At 34.7% G+C, this 9,795-nt stretch overlaps 1 protein-coding gene and 1 non-coding gene across 2 annotated transcripts; one reads left to right on the top strand and one right to left on the bottom strand.

Moving 5' to 3' along the window:
- Window positions 1-1,828: 1,828 nt before the first annotated feature.
- LOC132629905 (gamma-tubulin complex component 3) lies at window positions 1,829-5,706 on the top strand. The gene is made up of 2 exons (XM_060345316.1): window positions 1,829-4,524; window positions 4,864-5,706. Exons 1-2 carry the CDS (start codon window positions 1,976-1,978, stop codon window positions 5,174-5,176), a joined length of 2,862 nt encoding a protein of 953 aa, XP_060201299.1. The 5' UTR covers window positions 1,829-1,975; the 3' UTR covers window positions 5,177-5,706.
- A 1,392-nt stretch (window positions 5,707-7,098) lies between these two features.
- Window positions 7,099-7,179, bottom strand: TRNAL-AAG (transfer RNA leucine (anticodon AAG)). Its single transcript has one exon. It is a non-coding gene; the product is annotated as a tRNA-Leu (tRNA).
- Between the last annotated feature and the right edge of the window lie 2,616 nt (window positions 7,180-9,795).

Consider the following 9,795-nt stretch of genomic DNA (forward strand, 5'->3'; position numbering starts at 1 on the left):
TGTTTTAGATCATTAATTTTATTTTTTTTAATCTTAAACTTTGTACTTTATATTTTGTTTTTTCCCCATACAGCTGGAGATAAAAAGGTACCAAGTCTGATAACTTATTAAGGGAAATATAAAGTAAGAACATGTTATCCGATAAGAGTAGAAGATGTGCAATATCGAATCATGTTACGTTGCTTCAAATCGATGTGCAATATTTTTTTTAACATTAAGATCAAAATAGGATTTTCATTCAATAAATCAAAAAAAAAAAAAAAATCCCAAAAAAATTATTTTATCCCAAATAAAAATGCCTTTAGCCGCAACAACAACAACAACAACAACATACTCAATATATTTTTACAAATAAGGTTTGCGGAGAGTGATGTAGGCTGACCTTAATCCTATTTTTGTGTGGGGGTAGAGAGATTGTTTTCGATATACCCCCTTTGAAAATCAACGTCTTTAGAAAAATCAATATTTTTCACAAAAAAGTGCAACAACAGAAAACGAGAAAAAAAATCTCAATTCCGCGCCCATATTAAATCAAAATTAAAAAAAAAAAAAACCAAAAAGAACTCCCAAAAGCATTTCTTTTAGGCATATTCACCAACTTCTGACTTCACCTCACTTCACCATCTCCGCCGCCGGCCACCGCATAACCATTAGGGACTCCGGCGTCGATGAGCCCTAGATCTAGTCCACCAACTCGAAAGTAATATTTTTATTTTATAGAAAATTTGTTACATAGATTAAAGAGATTAAAAAAAAATCATGATTTTAAAGAAGTAAAAGTAAAAAAGACAAGTTGATAATGTAAGGGTAAAATAAGAATTTTAAAAAGTCAATTAGGATACAGGGGGAGAATGATTATTGTTCAAAGTTAGGGGGGATAGTTTTTAAAGCAGAGTTGGGGGTTGAAAATGATTTTCACTCTAATCCAAATACATGTTTTCCAAAAATTTCCTTTATTTCCAAAATAACAAGGGGAATTTTAAAAAATATATATCCCAACATAAAATATTACACCATGCTCTATATACGATATTATACAACATTATACGATATTATATAACATTATATTTGGAGGAAAGCATTATACATAATATATCAACCCAGTATAAAAGGTGTTTATACACAAATATGCGCTAAATCATGTACAAACTCAAAATATAGGCTACGTGGCGTAAATTTTCTCCCAATAGATATAGAGCATAATTTTTTCAAATAAAATAACAATGCCTTTACAAGAAAAAGGGAAAATTATTCTCTATGTCTATCTTTTGAAACTATTTATGCCACGTAGCTCATACTTTGTGTATAAACACCCGATTGAGCCCATATTTGTCTATAAACACCTCTTATACACTATATACAAGGTTGATATATTATGCATAATGCTTTTTCCCAGATATAATATTGTATATTGAGCTATATGGTTTCAAAAAGATTTATATTAGGGAAAATAACCCTCTATGACTATTTAGGAAAAATAATTACCCGTAATAGCCCATGTTTGTAAAATTACCCGAAATAGCCTATGTTTGTAAAATTACCCGAAATAGCCCATGTTTGTAAAATTACCCGAAATAGCCCATGTTTGTACCCCTCACTTCAAAAGCCTGTTATATATTTGTACCCTTACTATAATTGAATTTTCTTAGATATAAACACCTTTTATACATTAATATACACTCTATACAAGATTGATACATTATCTACTCCAGATTTATAAAGTTATATACTCCATATTATAAAAAAGAGGCTATACAGAATGTAATTTAAAATTAGGACTACATAAACATAATTGTATATGCTAGATCGTACGTTATTGAAATTTTCCAAAAAAAAAAAAAACCTCATTTTCCCCGCGCCCATATTAAATCAAAACAAAAAAAAAACCTCCCCCAAAACAGTTCCTTTTAGTTTAGGCAGCATATTCCACCAAATCCTCACTTCACTTCCCTTCCATCTCCGCCGTAGAACCACCATGGACGGCGGCGATCAACGAGCCTTAGATCTAGTCAAAGAATTAGTCCACCGTTTACTTTCCTTAAACCCTTCCTTAAACCCTAACCCTAACCCTATTTCAGATCAACAATATCACCAATCCTTACGTTACGCAATTCGAATACTCTCAAGTCACATGACACCTTCAATTACAATCGATGAGTCAGCAATGGTTGAATCAATTAAGCGTAAATTGGCTACGCAAGGTAAATCATCTGATGCTCTCACTTTTGCTGACGTGTACACGAAATTCTCATCGAAAACCGGGCCCGGTAGTGTTAGGAACAAATGGGCTGTGCTTTATTTGCTTAAAACTGTATCTGAAGATAGGAAAATAGTACAAAAACATCAGTCTAATGGGTTTTTAGGGTCTGCATTGTCTGGTGGGTTGCCTGAATTGGGTAATTTGGGGGTCCGAAATGATAATAGTAGGGATTTTAGGGGTTTGGTTGGTAAATTGGGTAATTTGAGTGATGATTTGGGGGTTAGAAATGATAATAGTGAGGTTTCTAGGGGCTTAATGGGTAAAATGGAGAAGGGGTCTAGTGATGAATTTCAGAAAAATCGGAATTTGGGGCTCGAAAATGATAATAGTAAGGATTTTAGGGGCTTAATGGGTAAATTGGGTAAGGGTTATAGTGAAGGTAGTTTGAGTGATGAATTTCGGAATTTGAATAGTGGGAGCGATAATTTGAGGGTTTTGAGGGGTAAAAGTGAAGTAGGAAAGGGATGGAGTGGAGGGGTTTTGATGGTTTCGAAGGATCCCGAGAACTTGCGTGAGATGGCGTATAAGGAGTTTGTGAACTTGTCGAAGGAAGAAAATGAGGTGTCGGAGGATGTTTTAGTGAGGGATGTGTTGTATGCTTGTCAAGGGATCGATGGGAAGTATGTAAAGTATGATGAGAAAGCGGATGGATATGCGTTGCCTGATTGGATGAAAGTTCCAAGGGCTACGAGGAGTGTTTTGAGTAAGCTTTGCGAGCTTGGATGGTTGTTTAGGAAAGTTAAAGGGTATATTTCAGAGAGTATGAATCAGTTCCCTGCTCAAGATGTAGGCACAGTTGGTCAAGCGTTTTGTGCTGCATTGCAAGATGAGCTTTCGGAATACTATAAACTGTTGGCTGTGCTCGAAGGGCAGGCGATGAATCCGATACCGTTGGGTTCGGATTCATGTTCAGGGAATTATATGTCTTTAAGGAGATTGTCGGTTTGGTTTGCTGAGCCACTTGTGAAGATGAGATTGATGGCTGTTTTAGTTGATAACTGTAAGAGCTTAAAAGGTGGAGCAATGGCTGGTGCAATTCACATGCATGCTCAGCATGGCGATCCACTTGTTAATGATTTCATGAAAAGGTTATTGCGTCGGGTGTGTTCTCCTCTTTTTGAAATGGTGAGGAGATGGGTTCTTGAAGGAGAGCTCGAAGATATATTTTCCGAGTTTTTCGTTGTGAGTCAACCTGTAAAAGACGAGTCGCTTTGGAGAGAAGGTTACCGCCTTCATGCTGCCATGCTCCCTGCTTTTATTTCCCAATCTCTTGCCAAACAGATTTTGAGAACCGGTAAGTCAATCAACTTTCTCAGAGTTTGTTGTGATGATCGTGGTTGGGCTGATGCTGCAACAGAAGCAGCAACAGCTGTTGGAACTACGACCACAAGAGGAAGTCTTGGTTATGGCGAAACTGATGCACTTGAATCTTTGGTAACGGAAGCAGCAAAAAGAATCGATAAGCATTTACTTGAACTCATGCACAAAAGGTACAAACTCAAGGAACATTGTCTTGCCATTAAGCGTTATTTACTTCTTGGTCAAGGTGATTTTGTACAATATCTAATGGATATTGTGGGTCCCGAGCTTTCCGAGCCAGCTAATACTATCAGCTCGTTTAAGCTTGCAACTTTATTGGAGAGTGCTATCACATCGTCTAATGCTCAGTATGATGGTTGTGATATACGAGCTAGATTAAGGGTTAAGATGATGCCACATAACACTGGAGATAGAGGGTGGGATGTATTTTCTTTGGAATATGATGCAGGTGTTCCTTTGAATACTGTTTTTACGGAGTCCGTAATGACAAGATATATAAGAGTTTTCAATTTTTTGTGGAAGCTCAGAAGAGTAGAACACGCGCTAACTGGTACTTGGAAGACAATGAAACCAAATTGTATCACTTCCCATTTCTTCTCCAAGTTGCCACAAGCTGTTAAGTTGCAGTTGATTTTGACATCAAGAAAGTGTCAAGTTCTTTGGGATGAGATGAATCACTTTGTTTCTAATTTGCAGTACTACATCATGTTTGAAGTTTTGGAGGTCTCATGGTCTAATCTTGTGAAAGAAATGGAATTGTCTAAAGACCTTGATGATCTTCTTGCAGCGCATGAAAAGTATTTGTTTTCAATTTTAGAGAAGTCTTTGCTTGGAGAACGTTCTCAGGATCTTAACAAGACACTCTTTGTTTTATTTGACCTAATACTGCGCTACCGAAGTCTTGCAGATCGACTCTATGAAGGCATTAATGAGCTGCAATCAAGGTATTGATCTTTTCCCTCCATCTCTAATACTCCTGTTGCAATTTGTATGTCCTAGTTACCTTTCTAGTCTGTTTAAAAAGAATGCCACTTTCTATATTTAGTAACTCTTTACACCCAACTTCCTACACGGCATATTTAAGACCAGAAGATTCAAAGGGCGTCTTGGTACATTGCACATCTTTAGCTTAGGACCACAAGGTTCAAAAGTCTGTCTTTATTTGTTAAACTCCGTGTCGAGTCAAACTAAAACAAACAAATTGAAACGGAGGGAGTATTATAAATTTGGACTTTTTTCTTGTTTAATGTTTGTGACAGCTTGTATCTCCTCATAAATGACAGGACAACTGCAGAAACATCAATTAGCTCTCGTGATAAAGTCAAATCACGGGGAAAATCAAATGATAAATCTTCAGAACCAGGGTCATGGCTTGGTGAAGGCAGAAAGGCTTTAACTCAACGGGCTGGAGAATTTCTCAGAAATATGGGAAATGATATAGACGCGATTGGAAAGGATTATGCAACCATCTTTGAGGGGTTCATTTCACAGTTGCCCGTGCAGCAGCACATTGATTTGAAGTTTCTCATGTTTAGGCTCAACTTCACTGAGTTCTATAGTCAGTTACAGCCAATTACAAGAGGGAAGCTTTTCTAGCGTCAGGTCTGTTACACTTTCTGACTTGCAGTCAAATTCGCGGTTGCTCTTTCATCACCTTGCACACGATGAAGACCGCTTGTTGGCCACTCTAACCCATGCCTTAGGAGTTTGGATGTCATTGTTTGGCTTTAGGCATTATATCTCCTCGCATCATTTGGACTTTCCCGATAGTTTTTCCACATCAAATTCTCTCCATTGTCCGTTTACGTCACTTTTCCGACACGGGTGTTGGTTGGTGCATTCTTGATTGAGGAGACGGGTATATTGATGTTACTAAACATCATGCGACATTGTAGGTCTGTTTGGGGGTTCAATTTGTTTATTAATTTTTGCTCTTTTTCGCTGCTATTAGTAAGCGGCCTGAAGCTTGTATATCTGTAATATAGTGTTTGTTCGTCAATTGGTAAAAATTGACCAACCAATCAGCTTTTCGTTTTTCAATTGCTTGTACTGTGTTAGTGTTAGAAGATGTGTGCTGCTTCATTTGCCATGGCTTTTGTTGAAATGGACATTTTTTTAGTTTTGTCTCTTTTATGTAAACATATAAGCAATATCTGTCAACTTCTAACAGAAAGAATGGATGATTCGTTCTGGTACAAGAATATGTTTATACTTCGTACTATATATCTGAACTTGCAGCAAACTAAACCTAAATAAGTCTATGAATCATTTCTTTCAGAGAAAGAAGGAAGACTTTTAATGAAACAATTAAATATATAAGTTCTAAATCGTATGTGGTTCCATCCATGTACCAAGGATGTGGTCTAGTGGTCAATGAAATGATTGAGTATCATGAGGTCTCAGGTTCATTTTCCAGCAAATAGAAAACACTAGGTGATTTCTTCTCAATTGTTAATTTGAGGCTTTAAAGCAATATCCTTTACATTAGATGGTTAATTTAAAATGCAAGAGAGAGATAGAGAGAGTAGGCGTATCTGAAGAATACTCCCTATCCATTTTATGTGATATTATTACTTCTTGAAAAATAAACATCTTTTGAAATAAAAAAAAGTTCAAACATTCTCTAAGTAAGAGTTTGGCCATGAAAATCAAATATTTTTCACTTTATTTGGTATTTTGGAGTTGGAGTTGAAGTTGGAGTTGTGTTTGATTATAGCTTTTGCAAATAATATTTGGTTGTTTGAATATATTGAAAGTGAAAAAAAGTGAAAACAAGTTTTTTTGCGTTTTTCAAATTCCATTTGGAATTTCCAAGGCCAAATGTTGATTTTCATAAAGTGAAAACGTTTTCCGGAAAAAAAGTGAAAAATTTTCATGGCCAAACTGGCCCTAAATATTTAAACGAAAGAAATTTGTAGTTTGGAAATCGAGAATGGCTTAATAGCTGAAATTGAGAGGGCAATTCGCAGGAATGCCCTTATTTTTGGGTGGTCTTTAATTTTTGCCCTTCGTTAGAACCCCTTAATTTCGGGTTCGAATCCCCACTCAAATAAAAATTAAACAAAAATCGCAAGACAGAGTTTTGCATGTTTCAAGCAGAGTTTCAAACTCTACCTTAAGGCAAAATCCTACTTTAAGGCAGAGTTTCAAACTCTACCTCAAGATAGAGTTTTGCCTTAAGTCAGAATTTTGAACTTGCGAATCCAACGTCTGCCTTGTGAAATTCCTTTGTTTTTTACTGAGCTGAGATTCGAACCCAAAATCTCGGGATATTAAGTGAAGGATAAAAGTTAAAGACCACCAATTTGAGGGACAAAAATTAAAGACCACCCCAAATGAAGAACAATTGGCCCAAAAAAATGAAATTGAGAGCAAGTTGGTGAATGGGCCTCCACTCAAGTAGAACTGGGTTACGTGGCAGAAGTTATGGGCCTAAAGGGTAAGCCTATCAATTTGCAGAATGGGTCCAAACTTGTCCTTAGAAAATTGGAAATTGCAAAAACAAAAAAAACGGTGAATGTTGAGAGTGGGATTTGAACCCACGCCATTTCGGACCAGAACCTTAATCTGGCGCCTTCGACCAACTCGGCCATCTCAACCTGTTGATTGCTGAATAAGCTTTATTAACCACATACCTAAAGTGAAAATTATTTTTCCGCCCGGTGTACGATATCCTTATCGGGCCCCGATTAAATTTGAATTCACGCCGTAAAGTACCACATTGAAGGCAAAGCGTTCCTTAACAAAAGGGAATCCATACGAGGGCTAAACCCGAGACCTCCGATTAAGGATGAAAGACTACTTGCGATTCCGGCATAATTCTTAGTGGTAAAATTTAGTTGAGAGGGGCTTGAATTATTACTATTTCATTTATCCATTCAAATCACAATCATAATGACTCAAAAGGACTTTAAGCCGATTAGAATTCTCATCTAAATGTAATCACATAGCGAGACACATAATATATATATTTAGTTATATATATATATATATATATATATATATATATATATTATCAACTATCAAGCACTAGTCAATATTTAATGTCACGTATGCATATCTTTCTTTCATAATAACATAAATAAGCATAGTATCAAGATATATAAAAATTAAATCTAGAAGAGTAGGTTATAATCATTAAATTCTTAGTACAAGCACTACAAAAAAATAGTGACTGACAATATTATCGTTAAATAGTAAAAAATTATCGTTAATCCTATTAATAATGAATTAGCGGCGAATTCTAAAAAAAAAAATTGATTACAAGCTATGCAGTGACAGATGAACAATGAAATTCGTTGATAATCCCTATTATTTTTATGTAACTTTTTGGTAATTAAATTATTCAATTTCAGCATCAACCATAATAGAGACACTAACAGAATCAACGACTATTTTAAGCTTATCCAAAAGCACCAAAGATTAATAAGAACAATGACACTTCATCAAAGTTGGTATACAAGGAGTATCTTCTTCTTCTTCTTTTTCTTTTTGTGTGTGTGTGTGGTGGGGGGGATTTCTCCAATTTGTGTAATGATGATACGTAAAAAACTTGGAATACCTCCTAATTGTGCCAGTATTGACCACTCCACTGCATATGGAAGTTAACCATGAGAAAGCCAAATCTCCATTTTGGAGTCATCATCATTTTCTCTTATCTATAAAGCTAAATTCACAGGAGTTAGGCTAATTACCACTGAATTTCTCTCAAACCATAAAGAAAAATAATTATATTTATTGATTATATTTATTGTATGTATAAATAATTCAAGATATTCTAAAATGTTTACCATCTGGACCATAATATATGATTTTAGTGCTACTAGTTGAACTCTGATCAAAGTCCTATACGTAATGATGTAGTCAACATCAGAAGTAGTTGTATAAAACTAGATGAAACTAGAAATGAAAATGAAATTCATAGAGAACATGTTGAACTTACAAATTTCTTGAAATAGTTAACAAATTCTTGGGCTCGTGTGACATATATATGACCTCATTGTTAGATAAGATTGCATCAATAATATTGGTCTTTCATTTGAAATTTTCAAGGATAATACAGAACCAACATTTTTGTTGTTTATAAGTTTCACGCATCATATAAAGAGAATAACTTACTCATGTTTTGAGTTTATATCAAATTATATAAATTTATTACAATAAGATAAATTGATATGAAATTGTATATTAATCGAATAAGGTTAGGCAATAAAGCTAGGTCTGTGTAATTCGTAAAATTAAAGTGTCATGTATTCACTGGTTAAGCATAAACATTATATGAGTAAGTATTTTCTTTGTTTATGTATTTCCATTCTTGACTTGTATTGGTACAATTACAGATCCAAAGGTGGTCGAATTTTTGGTGACGATATATATTTACATGAATATTAAGTATATCGAACTTTTAAACACCATTTCAAAATATTTTCCTCATTTTTATATTATTTAGAAAACTCTATGTCCCATATAACACCCCCTTAATTAATTCATATATCGAACCTTAAGGATAAACTCGACTCTATGAATCCTACAAAGAGAGATTGTATGGGACAGGGGAAACCTTTCTGGCAGCAATTACCGGATCAGAATCTTAATAAATTCTCAAATTTCATCAGTCCTGGTATTTGTAAATACTCATTAATTCATAAAATATTTCTTCCCATGTCATGAAAGTGATTTCCTTGAATTATAAATGAAGCTCCAAAGTTCCTAAATTGCCTTTCACTTTCATGCATGTGGACGTTACAACACATATCACTAATGTGTTCCATATACTTCTGTATATGGTCAAATAATTCAGACAATAACTCTTTGAAAAGATCTATTTAATTAAAGATTTTGTATATGTAACATCCTTTTCGATAATGGAGGCAACCTTGGTTACCCTTGCCCTCTTCTATAGTCTTTCCTTGTTGTGGCTCTAATTCTAAGGATCATTCTTGTATTGTCTCTATATAGGCATTTTGAAGTAAATGGAATATTGATTAAACTCTAATTTTCCATGGTGTAGAATTGAGTAATTATTTAGAAGTTGAAAGATTTAAGATTTCCAAATTCTGATTCAAGACAAGAGATTACGACTCGTTAAGATGTTCAAATTGCAATTAAGGATAAAAGATTATGACGTGTTAGGATGTTCAAATTGCGATTCAGGGAAAAAAATTAACATGTTAAGATGTTCAAATTGTGATCCAACATAAAAGATTGTGACTTTC

This window comes from Lycium barbarum, chromosome 3, assembly GCF_019175385.1.
Source record: "Lycium barbarum isolate Lr01 chromosome 3, ASM1917538v2, whole genome shotgun sequence".
NCBI lineage: Eukaryota > Viridiplantae > Streptophyta > Magnoliopsida > Solanales > Solanaceae > Lycium > Lycium barbarum.